The 14,308-nt window shown below is 42.8% G+C and overlaps 2 protein-coding genes across 2 annotated transcripts in view; one reads left to right on the forward strand and one right to left on the reverse strand.

Moving 5' to 3' along the window:
- Ppox (protoporphyrinogen oxidase) overlaps nucleotides 1-12,466 on the reverse strand; it is a 39,417-nt gene extending 26,951 nt beyond the window's left edge. The window contains exons 1-6 of the mRNA XM_075692683.1: nucleotides 12,148-12,466; nucleotides 11,747-11,849; nucleotides 9,451-9,585; nucleotides 9,059-9,116; nucleotides 3,800-3,996; nucleotides 476-616 (exon numbers count right to left, since the gene is read on the reverse strand). Coding sequence (XP_075548798.1) covers nucleotides 476-616; nucleotides 3,800-3,996; nucleotides 9,059-9,116; nucleotides 9,451-9,585; nucleotides 11,747-11,836 — 621 coding nt within the window. The 5' untranslated portion in view covers nucleotides 11,837-11,849; nucleotides 12,148-12,466. The remainder of the gene's footprint in view (nucleotides 1-475; nucleotides 617-3,799; nucleotides 3,997-9,058; nucleotides 9,117-9,450; nucleotides 9,586-11,746; nucleotides 11,850-12,147) is intronic.
- Nucleotides 12,467-12,519: 53 nt separating this feature from the next.
- Nucleotides 12,520-14,308, forward strand: CCT7 (chaperonin containing TCP1 subunit 7). Its single transcript, XM_075692682.1, has one exon. The coding sequence runs from the start codon at nucleotides 12,650-12,652 to the stop codon at nucleotides 14,252-14,254; it is 1,605 nt and encodes a 534-aa protein (XP_075548797.1). The 5' UTR covers nucleotides 12,520-12,649; the 3' UTR covers nucleotides 14,255-14,308.

A 14,308-nucleotide genomic window follows, 5' to 3' on the forward strand; every position in this document is an offset into this window, starting at 1 on the left:
AGCTCTAGCTCCAAACGGCGCAACCAGGGCATTACCATAAAATTGTGCCCGTAAATCTTTAACACATGTGATACAAGTGGCACAAGCCCAAGAGCATCTGCAGAAACTAACTTGGGCTTACTGAGACACACATGTGAAAATAGAAACAAAGCATGGTGACCATGGTATATTACCAGCTTCTGCAATCCCTTCTAGTGCTTGCAGAACACAAAGGCATGGTGATTGCCCTCTGTTACTCTGAAAGAGCCATTGCTAGAGGCTCAATTTTGGTTCATCACCAGTTAATGTGAACTGATGCGCAGTTCAACTGTGATCTAACAAAAACTCACATAAACATCTTTTACCACACTAAATGTGCTCAAACTATGCCAGCTTGCTGTTGGATGCATGCAGTTTAACATGCAATGCATAATTCAAGCTACAAGATTCGGCGTCATGGCCCCCTTAACTGCACAGTGACAATGAGAATTCTCACCTGCTTTATCTGAGCCTTGACCAACGAGCCATGCATTATGGCACCCTCAAACACATTAGGCAGCAGCGATCTGAAGCTGATCTCCTTCGAGCAGCCAGCACAGAGGCTGCGTGTCACGGGATCCATAATGTAGTCGGCAACCTGTAAAATGTGGCGGAATCAATGATGTGAATAGTTCCTACAGATATCATCCTAAACACAATATTCAAGTAAGGTGGTCAGGGAAATACGAGGAGCACAGTAAGCAAGAAGATCAACAGGTCCCATTTAGATGCCTCAATAAATAAGCATCGTTAGATGCATGTAACAAATGTAAACACCTATGACTGTGTTTTTGGCAAAAGCCTGATCATGCACTCACATTGCATCCGAGTATGTTACTATAAGTGCTGCAAATGAAGACTGCCTGGCCGACAAAGCAAGCTCACCTGACAAATGTTCTAAGGTCTGTTCACTTAAAGAACAGACAGATATGATATGAATAAGGAGATGGTGATGAATGAAAAAAAAAGAGTTTTTCAGAAACAGAATGTATCTTAGCCTAGAGATTACTTTTGTTATACTAGCTCCTCCTTTCTTTAATAACTTTAACATTGCAGGTGGTGCAGCTTATTCAGGGAAAGCTTGAATATGCAATGAATAAAATGAACTATAAACTTAATAAAGGAGAAACCTTGCAATGGCTTTCACATTGACCACATTTTCCTTTACTACTGTTAACCAAAAAACATAGAAACCAAGAAAAAATAATAGTGTTAATAATAAATACTCTAAGACTCAAAGGCATCCCACTTTATATAGACAAGGCTTTCTTTATTGACGCCTTTCTGTATTATATACATAGGGTTCTTGGCATTAGTTTTATTATTTTTTATTTTTTTTAAATTCGGGAGGTAAAAATAAGATTTTATTTTTAAAGTGAAAAACTGGGGGATATTGCTATCTGGCAGCCCAATGTTGAACATTTTCTTCGTAACTTTCACAATCAAATAATGCAGGCAATGATCTTTCACGTGCTAATGTTATGTTTAAAGAAGTGAAATAACTCAAAGGAACATGTATGAAGAAAAGAGCTGCCACAAATCGTGTGACGAACTCATGTATACAAATCCTTGTTGGCAGGTATTGCTCAGTCTTTTAAAAGAAAGCACATGAACCGAAACAACAACAGAGAAGTGTTTGGCAAACCCTTCTTTACTTTGTACTTTTCACTCTTTTTAACAAAGGAAAAAAATTACAAATAGTAGTGCACGCATGCATGCTTTGTAAGAGGTGTGACGTTTTTCCTTATCTTACAAGCCCTTGTTGACGTACCCTAACACATGCATTCTAAGCACTGCTGCATCTATCCTAGATCTGTCAGGCCTTTTGTCCTTGTCTGTTGACTTCCTATTTTACTGGTTCCCACTACATGCTCTTGTAACAAAATTAACAGAATAAGAACTAGTCGAATGAGCCACCCTTCTTTGAATGTAACATACTTGGACAAACATCTTCTCATAGGTACAGCTACCATTCGCAATGCAGAGCAATGTCAGTGCTGCATTTTCTTCCTGGCGCACTACTGCCATTTACATGTATGCAACATGTGGGACGTGTGATGTGATGTGCCATTGGCACATATTCATGTAAACAAGGCGACTAAAGAAGCAAAAAACTTTGATTCATTGAAGGCCAGCAGTCACTGAAGATATTATACCATATGCCATTTTTCTCCTGTGTGTTAAGCAGAAAAGAGGCACTTAACATATTAATACGTAACTAATATGAGATATCTTGACCCCTTGCTCACTAAGGTGCGAAGCGTTTATGTCTTAGTTTTGTAATGCCTGCCTTTATTATTACCCTTTACGAAAGGGCAAACATCAGAGAGAAATCGGACTTAACTCAATTTTCGTAAATGTTGTACAGGATGCAAAAACCTGGAATGATCTATTTTTACCCGAAAACGAAGAACCCAACATATACAGGAAATGTTGGCACACAGTGAGTGACTATAAATATACAAACTACGAACAACTGAAGGATTGAAATAAACAAAATTATTGCTTAAGCCTAACATACATAGACAGCAGTACATTATTCCCAAATTAAAGTATACATCATGTATTTTTTTGTTCCTTCTCCTTATGCAAAGCTAAGTTTTAACATAGAGGGTCTACCATGCCTCACACAAAGTTGCATCACTAGTGAAGGATTTCCAAACACAGAGGTGTTATTGTGTCATCTTTTACACTTACTTAAAAAGGTCACAAGCAGTGCTCACCTGTGTAGCTGCTGGTGTGGTCTACATAACCGCGTAGCTGCCCTCCTAGCTTTGTCTTGTTTTCGCATTTCACATCTATTAACTAAACATGAAGAACTAGCCAAACAATTGAGAAAGGAAACAGAATGGTGCGGTTTTTGTTAATCACGACCATGTGAAGCCAAAAGGCAATGAAGTCAAGGAAAGCACAAGAGTAATTAGCTGTGGTTTAAATTTAACGTGAAGGTTGAGGGTTAAGTCACCACCGGTGATAAGTTATCTTTTCATCCACTTAAATTCCTCTTTTTTTCATTATTTCCTATATTTCAATTCCTACCACAGCTAATTACCCTTATGCTTTCCTTGGCATCATTGCCTGTTGACTTTATACAGCAGAGCAATTTGCTTTATTAAAATGAAGCCCTCAGTGAAAGCAACTTATGTACATGAAGATTGCACTGTTAGCCCTCTTCGTGCTAAATTTATTTCGTGTGTTGCTTCAGTGGACATTTCATACCGCATAGAAGCTGGCTCTTTGTCACCGCTACCTCCCAATTCAGAATTTTAACAGTTCTCAAATTTCTTCGTCTGTCAAAGTGTGGATAGACCTGCCTCACTGGCTCACCATGGCTGCCCTGCCAGGATAGGCAGAGAACCTGAGATGTGCTCAACCTACTGTCAGAAATTTAACTTATAAGTTTTGTACATTTAGTAGATGACCTCTCCATATATGGCACAATGGATATGCAATGCTTTTTTTGCACAAGTTTGCATCACAAGAGGCTGGGAGTGCATTGAAAATGCAAGTATGCTCAAGCGTAGCAGTTGTGTAAGTGTCAGTCCCCAAGTTACCCTGGGAGTGGCAGTGTAAGGTTTAATCATCTAAACTATGTGATACTAAAGTGAGATGAAGAGGAACCGAGGGGCTCGATTTTGTTAATCATGACCATACAAAGTGTCTCTCTGTTGTCTGTGGTCTGTTGTTGTCTGTTGGCTCTATGTGGTTGTTATACTAGTGTGTGAGGTGTGCCCTTTGCAGCTAACCAGGGCACAAAAGGTGATAGAGCATGTGTGCTTACTTCTTTGTTGAAGCGCTTCTGCATGAAATCATGAACACTCTGGTCGCTGCCTATACTAGGGCGGCCGGCAAAGAATAGGTCCTTCAGAAGAGGCAGCAGCAGGGGCGTGCGGAACATCTGACCAGGCCACAGCATCTCCTTGAAGGTGCTAGGCAGTGGGGACAGGCGGCCCTTGTTTAGCACCAATCGCTCTTGCCCTGCAAGAACGGGGAGGGGTGATGCCTTGCCTTAGAGTTAACAGCCACCACTCAGCTCAATTGCACATTCCAAATTGACAGCTCGGTCTGTCCATTATTTTAGTCCTTCGAGTGTCGAGAATTTCGGGGGTTTCTACCTGCTGTGTGATGGAGGTTCTTCCAAAATTAAACCAATTCATTTTCTGTCCAAGTAACAAAATAGCAGGCTTTAAATTCAAGTGATATTTATTGATATGTTGCTGAACATTTACTGATGTTTTTTAGTTTGTAAATTCAAAGAAGAAATTGGGACATGCTAATTCTATTAATTATGAGAATTGCTGTTCTATGTAACATGATTTCTTCATTGGTGTCACTATCACTTGAAGACATGTTGGCGTCAACACTGAGGTCCTCTGAAACAGAGTTCATAAGAAGTTGATTGTTAAATAAACACATGGCTTTTTGTGCCCACCTGTCATGTTGGAAAACAAGACACATGAGCAAGCAACACTGATAGATAAGCTTTGTTATGCCATCTGATGTATAAAATCAAAACGTGCCATACAATTTTAGTTTGACCAACTTTTGTGTAGATGTCACAACCAGTCTATCGGTGTGTTGTGTATGTTCATTGCCTCGGAAAAGGCAAGGAGTGTGCGGAAAGAGTGACACAGCTTTACTCAGGCATGGCCAGGGGTGTGCACCAAGAGGAGTATACACTCGGGCACAACACCTTAAGGCCAACTGCAACGAAATTTCACTTTGGCTAAATTGGTCACAAATTAGTAGTATATACCACTGAACCAATCTTGACAAAGCTGCAGAGCTGATAATTGGATGTTTCTTTTTTTTTTTTTAGCAGCCTTTAAACAGCCCCTAAGCAGATGATGCATGCATCTGGTGGTGTCACTATGATGCAAGTCCCAGCATGCTGCGACTGAGATTTTTCAGCGCAGTATGTAGCCACACCTGGAGATCCACAAAGACCAATCAGAGCCCACAGCAATCTGAGCGTCTCACATGGGGAGAGGGCTCATCGTAGCACCCTGCGACAGCTGCAGTATCTACACTACACAGCAATGTGGCCTTCGAGATTGTAAAGCTCACACCGAGAAGCCACGAATTGGGTTATGCATCACTTGAAGCAAGCGTTAGTGGTGGTGTCTTCTTTTTTTTTTTTTTTTTTCAATTTCAGTATCGAAAACAGCTGTGTTTAAAAGCTGTTTTTTAACAGCGCAAAGCACAAGGACGAGACGAGTGCACATACACAGCGCTGACTGCCATGGTGCTGCCCTCGTCTCGTACTTGTCCTTTGCGCTGTTAAAAAAGAATGTTACACCAACTTGCCCAAGCTTCTACAGCTGTATTTGAGAGCTTTTCATGATGCTTCCACTTGTATTTCAAACGGCAAATTTTACACGCAGGCTCCTCTATATCTACACGATCTTAAACTAGGCTTTTTATATGGTCCAATATTTCATTGAAGTTGGCCTCCAAAGGGTTAACGAAACACTGATATGTCATTTTCATCTTGTCCTCTTTCTTTTATTTTTTGCATTAAATGGAGGTCCAAAACTTCTAAACCTTAGAAACAATGCATGCAAGCGTCAAAGTATCCTAAATAATATACTTTATTACTTGTTTTACAAACTAGTTTCAGTTTCAGTACCTGGGAGGTGGGATGCATCATGACTTCACAATACACTAGATCACTCCATTTTTGCGATCACTGCAGTTGCCACATGCAAGCAAAGCTAGAAGAAACATGCATAGCACATGTGTTTATTTTTCTCACGAACACAGTTATCATGCCTATAGCTCTGCTGCTACTCAGCGTCGGCAAACTTTGCTGTGTCATGACGTCGTGATAATGTCGATGGCACCAGATCCAGCATTTTGAGACTAAGCTTTTAGTTGCAAATTACAATATTTTGTATTTACCAATTTTCATACTTTTTAAGTGACCTGCTGTCACATGCAAGAAACATGCGGTTGAATTTCCAGAATTTTGAAAATATATGTCAGTGCCTCTTTAAAAGTGTTGCCAATGGGAAAGCTTTCTTGATCTGAATATTTAAGAATGATAGGATTTGGTGTACATACACGTGCTTTTTCTATGGCAAGATGATGCAATAAATGTATACTTGTAGTGTCTGAGTTCTGAGCAGCAAAGCAACCTGACAGCATGTCTTCAGGTAAATTTATGGCTCATTTTGTTCAAATGAAGTGCACCCATAAGAAACTAGTCTGGTTCTATTTGTCTCTGTTTTTTTTTTTTACGCAGTTAGAAAAGATAAGTTCTTTATGCCCAAATGGAAGCTTACAGAATAGCTAGCATGTCCACAGTCAAAAACTATTCCAAATTCTGAGCACTACCCATGACAAGAAACAGAGAGAAGCTATTTTCTGCAACGTTGACAAAGATAAATGCAAATATTCGGAAAATGGAGCAGATAAATGAAGATGATGCATTCATAAACTCTAACAAAGAACAAAAGGAACAAAATAACTATATTACAGAACTGGTCAAAGCACAGAATGGACAAAGATAACACAATAGATTGCTGAATGAAGCACTAACTGAAGAAGCCATAAAAATGGAAGATCAAAACAGCGCTGAAAAGGACTAAGAAGTTGCAGTTTCGTCGGAAAGGCAAAGCATCAATTGCGATGGCAAATTAGTAAACAGATATGCAAAGTAAGGATGTAAGTAAGTTTTATTAGCCGTATAAACTTGCAAACATTTGCTTCTAACTAAATTAATGAGCATGGTGTCATGCATCCACAAACAAACATGAACTCATGTCACTCCATGACCACACACACTCGCTGTCAAAATGTTGGAGTGAGGAAGCACAACAGCAGCAACGAGCAAATTGACCTCCGTGTTGCCTTTCACTTCAATGCAAACTCATCAGTGAGTACACAGCGCACATGAAGCTATCGGCTCGCGGCGCACTCTGCCCCTATCGTGGATAGCTTTCAAGAAAGGGCCCGTGCTGCCGCATCATATGCAGCCGCCACCGAAATGAAATGCCCCCCTCCCCTTCCCTGTCCCCTTGTGCCTTGCGCGTGATGGAAGATAACCCGCTACCTCCCCGCTTTCCTCCCTTGTGAATGAGAGATTGAGCCACTATCATTGGCTCACCCTTGCACGCTTTCACTCGCACATACAGCATGTGGCTCGCAGCAACAATGTTATTGCACTTGGACTTTATACGGAATATCAACGCGACGCCGACAGCGGAAATGCGCCTGGGGTGTCCACATAATTGCTACGGCAATAAAATGGACAAGCACCAGGTTCAGATGAAATCTCAGTGGAGGCCTGGATGAAGCTGAGAGAAGAGCAGACTGGGCATACTATGAGACCATGCAAGGAAGATTTACAAGCAAAAACAGATCCAAAGTAAATGAATATAAGGCATATTTATATCAATCCACAAGGATAAGGGCAACACTTATGGCATCTTTGGCTGGTCATTTCAGAGTGCTCTAGCACGCTCTTGCAAGCAGCGTTGCCTTCGACTGGTTCAAAGAAGGCCAACGCTTTGCGTTTGGCTGGTTCTTCTCGATCGTTATCCTCTCGTGTTGAGCACTCTCAGGCACTCCAAGCCTTGTCATTGGAGCAGTTGTCAAGACTGAAAGCACTGAACACAGTATCACCACTGTTGGTGATGGTCCACCGTAACCACTGCCTGCTTGTGTGTCAATAGATGCTCGTCCCATTGACGCATCCGCCGTTTTTTGCGGCAGAACTGGGAGCTTTGGCTAAGTGAAATTGGATGGTTGCTGTAGGCCCTGGATGGCTTCCGGTTTTGTCTACTGATGTAACCCACTAAATGTAGCGAGCAAGAAAGACAATGGTGCCAATACCGGGTAGCAGGAGTGCATTAAAACAGAAGGCTGCAGATTTTCAGCCCTTTTTCACTGTACATCATGACAATTCTACAAGTCAAAGATGCCATAAGTTATAAAAAGCAAAATGTACCTAGGTATTAGTCTTGAGGTGTAATGTCCATGTCTTTTATCTGAAAACATAAGAATATACTTTCTGCAGATTGAAACAACTTAAAAACACGCTTTGTGTTTCAGTATAGTAGATTCATAAGGCACGTGAGTGAAAGCTTTTTGGGGCCACACACTCGCTGTTGTTATTGCGCGTGTGAAGCTGTGTTGCTAAGTAACGTGGTTTTGCCCCTGCCATTTTCTTTTCTGAGAGCAAGTCGCACACTTGGCTTGCATTGTCCACTGCGTCTGAGTTGGAGTCGCAAATACCTTTAGAAACGTAGAAGCTGCAAAGGTCTTCCTAACAACCTCAGACAAGTGCTTCTCAAGCTGTACTATGCAGACACCTAGTGGTCTTTGGGAGAGTTAACAGTAAAGACCACAAGGACTTCTCCTGAAATGCACTATCAGCAAGCTGAAAAAAAAAAAAAAGCTTTCAGTGAGAAAACGGCCACATGGAATGGCAAATGGTGCGGCAGTATGGAAGAAACAAATCAAGAACTGTGATGCCACATATTTAGGTGCATTTTCAGAAAGATACGCTCCATGCTACTTCAAGGCCCTGCCTGAAAATTGAATTTCCTCACAGGTGCACTCCAAATCACGACAAACCAAATTGACATTTTTAACATTTTTTCAAAGAGCAGTGGCGAAAGTAGCACGCAGGACAACAATGTTTCTGGGGCTTTCCTTTGTGCCAGCGATAATACAGGGCTAATTCTATAAAGACCTGAACTAAGTTGTACACAGTTACCTGCCTGTTGCCTTTTTTCCTTTTCTTAATCGATGCAACTGGCAGTTTGAGTTAAACGCAGCAGTGAATTATAAATATGAAGATATCGTATTGTAAGGAATTAGGAAGCACTTCACAAAGATTATGTGATAAAAAATTCCCTGGAATACAGGTTTGAATAACAAATGGATTTGGAAACTGCAAATCATAACATTTAAAGTAACTTGACAGGTTAATAAAGTCTAAAATGATACGTTGCATACATGCTTCCTCGCACTCTTGCCTGACATAGCACTGCATATACAAATTTATGAACAAATAAGATAAATACCAACTAACCTGCTGATGAGGAGATAGGCACTGCCAGCACATGCTCAGATAATCCCAGGTCCTGAGCCTGAAAGCATTTCGTTTAATAAGTATGGATGCAAGATAGGGTTCCTTCGCAAAAGTTTATTTGTAGATGTAGGACCCCACAACTCTTTAGATGAAGCAGATGTCACGTCAACATTCGGAATGTATTTAAAACAAGCATGACAACGACAAATAGGATATTGTCGGACATTAAAGTGGTTGTTTAGAAAGAAAATGAACATTTTTGAAGTTGAAACAAACGACAGAAGCAACCATCAGTAGCTATGAAGTGTCTCTCATTGCTTGTTAGCTACAGATGACACACGGCATCAAAACAAAGCGACACTACAGGCAGCACATAATGCTTGCATACCTACCAACTGTAAGGTGTTTCGTCCTGAGTTACCTCCAGCACGCAATGAACTAGGCCCATGTTCATATACTGTCCCATCAGGTAGTGCAGTGGACCGAATCCAACCACCCAGGTGCCCAGTCCTTTCTATGAGCAATACCTGCAAACGTCCCACTTTGTCATTGCATGATCAAGTGCATCAGGGCGCAAGTTATACAAGCATGCAGTAAAAAAAAAAAGAATAAGAATGACAATACTAGAATGTGAACGTTGAATGAATTAGAAGTTACAAAATATTGGGCCATAAAAGCAACAAGTGATGGTCTAAGTAAGAAAACTAATTTGTAGTCATAATTTAACATTTACACTTCGGGAAACAGGCAACACTGACAAGGTTGCAATGAATTTGCTGTTTCCTTTATTGTTATGGACATCTTCACAGGTTTCAGGGCAGTATTTCTTAAACGTTTAGCCATTGCGGACCTCTAGATCCACTTGAAAGTTGTTCAGGGACCTTTCAGTGTTTCATTACATAGCTGTTCCACAAAGTAATGCAGAGAAAGAAGTCATTCTAAGGCAAATACTAGTAGCATCCCAATACATTCCATCGTGTCAGGATTAGTCTTTGTGCTCACAATCAATATGAGGAATGTGGTGCTGCTTGCAGGTACCTAGATAAATGTGCATCAGTGGCACTGAATGTGCCTCAGTGCAAACTCTAGAGGTCTGCAGCCCACAGTTTAGGAAATGCTATGTTCGGGCAGCTATCGCTAGAACAAAAAATGCTATATGATAAAGAAATTGTACGTTAAAACTATGAAAAGTATGCTCAAAACGATTGTTTTACACATGCACTGCAGGCAGGATATCATTCTTCTCTACACATTAACAAGCTAATTTAATTTCAAGCCAATAATGAGCTCCAGAATACTGTGCTGCCATTGATTTTTATCATGTGTGCCTTATGCAGTAGAACCACACTAGTATGTCATTCATTGATTAGTATGGCTAGTTTTAATGTTTCTGAATGGGAAGTCCCAGTTTTTATATCACCATCTGGTACAACATATCATGAGAAGCCAACAAACACTTACACCAAGGACAACATAGGGGAAATTACTTGTGCTTAATAAATGTAATGAAGAGACGATAAATTAATGGAAATTAAAGTGAATGAAAAAACAACTTGCCGCAGGTGGGAACCGAACACACAGCCTTCGCACTTCACTTACTTGTGCTTAATGTAATGAAGAAACGATAAATTAATGGAAATTAAAGTGGATGAAAAAACAACTTGCCGCAGGTGGGAACCGAACCCACAGCCTTCGCATTTCACGTGCGATGCTGTGCGAAGGCTGTGGGTTCGGTTCCCACCTGCGGCAAGTTGTTTTTTCATCCACTTTAATTTCCATTAATTTATCGTTTCTTCATTACATTTATTAAGCAGAAGTAATTTCCCCTATGTTGTCCTTGGTGTCAGTGTTTGTTGGCTTCTCATGATATGACTAATAATAATCGGGCTCCTCGGTTAACCCCCTTTCTTCTCGTTCATCTGGTACAACAGTCATTTACCTATTTCCCAGGTATTTATCCGCAATCTTGAGAGTGCACTTATGGTATTCAACTGCCACTTTTTCCAGACAATAATGAGAACTTTCAATTCAGGTGGGCCGGTATAATGTAGCAATTCCTTTGATGTCATCCACCATTTAAGACCAACCGATCCTGGCAATTCCATACAACCAGCACAAGGTGAATTTGATTCAAGGGACTTTGAGAAGCAGCAGGCTTTAGGTTTAGACAAAACTGAGAGATAGTGTCCATGATGAATGACAGAGCTAATTGCTGAATGAAGAATGAATGGATTGCTTAAGTAATGTCAGTGGAGGAATGAAAATACAATACCATAAACCAGTATATGGGACTATCATAGCAGGGAGGTGTTCTCTTTCTTGGTATGCATTCAACATCTGCCAATTGACACAACTGAGTGCGCTTTGCTGCTTGAAGTCGATTCATACTATAGCTGGCTCGTTTTGGTCATACCGAGTGCCACAGTTCCTACGTTAAAAGGCTGTGCTTTTAAACTACGACTATCACAGATCGAGTCAACATACTGAATACTTAGTGTTATCGCGTTTTTGTGGGCCACGGACCTATAAAACGCTGCTGCTAATATTCCCTCTTTAGCGCATGTATACGTGAATATGATTCATTCGGTGGTTATATATGCAAGTAGAACTCATTTCGCTCGTTTATTTTCTTGTGCACTGACAAGTTGATTGAGACATTCATTCACAGATAGCACGAACGTGTCTCACTTTTTTCACGGCTTCCTTCCCAAGAGTGGAAAGGTAGTATGCCGTGGTGAGGCCACTGATTCCACCGCCGAGAACGACGACTGTTGCCATTTTGTGAGCTTTCCTGCAATGAATAAAGCGTAATATGAATTCAACTTGAACGTTTATTCCCACAGTCCCCTTCTCCGTAGTCAAGCCACAGGCTGAAGACATATTGAACCACTGGACGATAACTAAGAACGCGAGTCTCTAATCATTTACGAGATTTAAAGGTCGTTCGGGGACAGATGAATTAGTGACCCGAAAAATTCACTTCAATGACAACTCTGATGCACCCTTTAACTAGCGTAGCGTTGATACAGTTACAAAAAGTCCGCCTTGCACGAGCGCATGCCCACAGGTAAAACAAAACAAACCCGTACCTCGTGACTAACACATGGGCAACAGTATGGGCAACAGATACGCACGCGCTCAAAGTGCATTCACACCCACAAGACTGGCACACATGCTGGCACACGTGCGCCTACGTGCATTCGGTCATGCCGCCGTACATCTATTTTTTTGTTTTGTTTTTGTGGACAGAACTTTATAAAACTGTTGCGCTAGCTGTCAATATATATTATGTTGTACTTATTGTACTTACTTAAGTGTACTTATTGTATGCTGGAGTAATATATAAAAACTATCACTTTAATGTCTAAGTGCGTGGGAGCACTAGCGCGCCATTAGTGGTGCCCATATTTGGTTAAAATCAGCCCGAAGAGCAAGCCTGCGCTGTAGCAGCGGCCGCCGGCTCAAACGGCGCTCGCGCATGCGCATACTTCACGTTTTGCTCCCGGCGGCGTGATTCTTTGACGCGCCTACTACCACTTCATTCATTTTCAGTCAAGGGCTCTCCGAACCCTTGTTTACAAACGTAGAAAGATGATGCAGGCACCGATCATTCTGCTCAAAGAAGGCACAGAGAATTCCCAAGGGAAGCCGCAGGTAATCAGTAACATCAATGCATGTCAAGCGATAGCTGACGCTGTTAGGACTACGCTTGGCCCTCGTGGGATGGACAAGCTCATTGTCGATAGTTCTGGAAAGACGACCATTTCCAACGATGGTGCTACGATTATGAAGCAGCTCGACATCGTTCATCCGGCCGCCAGGACGCTGACGGATATCGCCAAGTCTCAAGACTCCGAAGTGGGCGACGGTACGACGACGGTCGTACTTTTGGCAAGCGAGTTCCTCAAGCAGTGCAAGCCTTACGTCGAAGAGAGCATCCATCCTCAAGTAATCATTCGCAGCTTGAGAAAAGCAGTCGAGCTAGCAGTGGCCAAAATTCGCGAGATCGCCGTTACCGTTCAGAAGGGCAAAGAACAGCGCGAGCTCCTCGAACGCTGTGCCATGACAACGCTCGGCTCCAAGCTGATCGCCGGCCAGAAAGAGTTCTTTGCTCGGATGGTGGTGGAAGCCGTCATGCAGTTGGACGAATTGCTGCCGCTCAACATGATTGGCATCAAGAAGGTGCAGGGAGGTGCTCTTGAGGACTCTATGCTCGTGTCGGGCGTTGCCTTCAAGAAGACCTTCTCGTACGCGGGTTTCGAGATGCAGCCCAAGAAATACGAGAACCCAAAGATCGCGCTCCTCAATATCGAGCTGGAGCTGAAGGCTGAGCGCGACAATGCCGAGGTGCGTGTGCAAAGCGTTCAGGAGTACCAGAACGTCGTGGACGCCGAGTGGGAAGTGCTGTACGAGAAGCTGCGCAAGATTCACGAGAGCGGGGCGCGGGTCGTCCTCTCCAAGTTGCCCATCGGCGACGTGGCCACGCAGTTCTTCGCCGACAGGGACATGTTCTGTGCGGGCCGGGTGACGGACGAAGACCTGCGGCGTACGGCCAAGGCATGCGGCGGCGCCATCCTTTCGACGGTGTTTGACCTGCAGGAATCCAACCTGGGCAGCTGCGCGCTGCTTGAGGAGATCCAAATCGGCGGCGAACGTTACAATCTCTTCACGGGCTGCCCACAAACGCGTACCGTTACCATCATCCTCCGTGGCGGCGCGGAGCAGTTCATCGACGAAACAGAGAGGTCTCTGCATGACGCCATCATGATTGTGCGCCGTGCACTGAAAAACGACGCTGTTGTAGCAGGCGGCGGTGCCATCGAGATGGAGCTGTCCAAGCATCTGCGGGACTATTCGCGTTCCGTGGCCGGCAAGGAGCAACTTCTGGTAGCTGCCATGGCAAAGGCGCTCGAGGTGATCCCAAGACAGCTGTGCGACAATGCTGGCATCGATGCCACCACGTTGCTAAACAAGCTGCGACAGCGACATGCCGCTGGCGACATTTGGGCGGGTGTCGACATTCTGCAAGGTGACGTCGTGGATAACTTGAAGGCCTGTGTATGGGAGCCAGCTGTGGTCAAGATAAATGCCCTGGTAGCAGCCACTGAAGCAGCTTGCCTTGTCCTCTCGGTGGATGAAACGATCAAAGCACCCAAGTCTGGGGGCGATGACGAGGGTCGTGGAAGGCCCTTCTGAACTTTTCCTTCTTTTTCCTTGCCTGACCATCAATAAAGTTGTGTTAACTTTGTA

Source organism: Dermacentor variabilis, chromosome 5 (assembly GCF_050947875.1).
Source record: "Dermacentor variabilis isolate Ectoservices chromosome 5, ASM5094787v1, whole genome shotgun sequence".
NCBI classification, from domain to species: Eukaryota; Metazoa; Arthropoda; class Arachnida; order Ixodida; family Ixodidae; genus Dermacentor; species Dermacentor variabilis.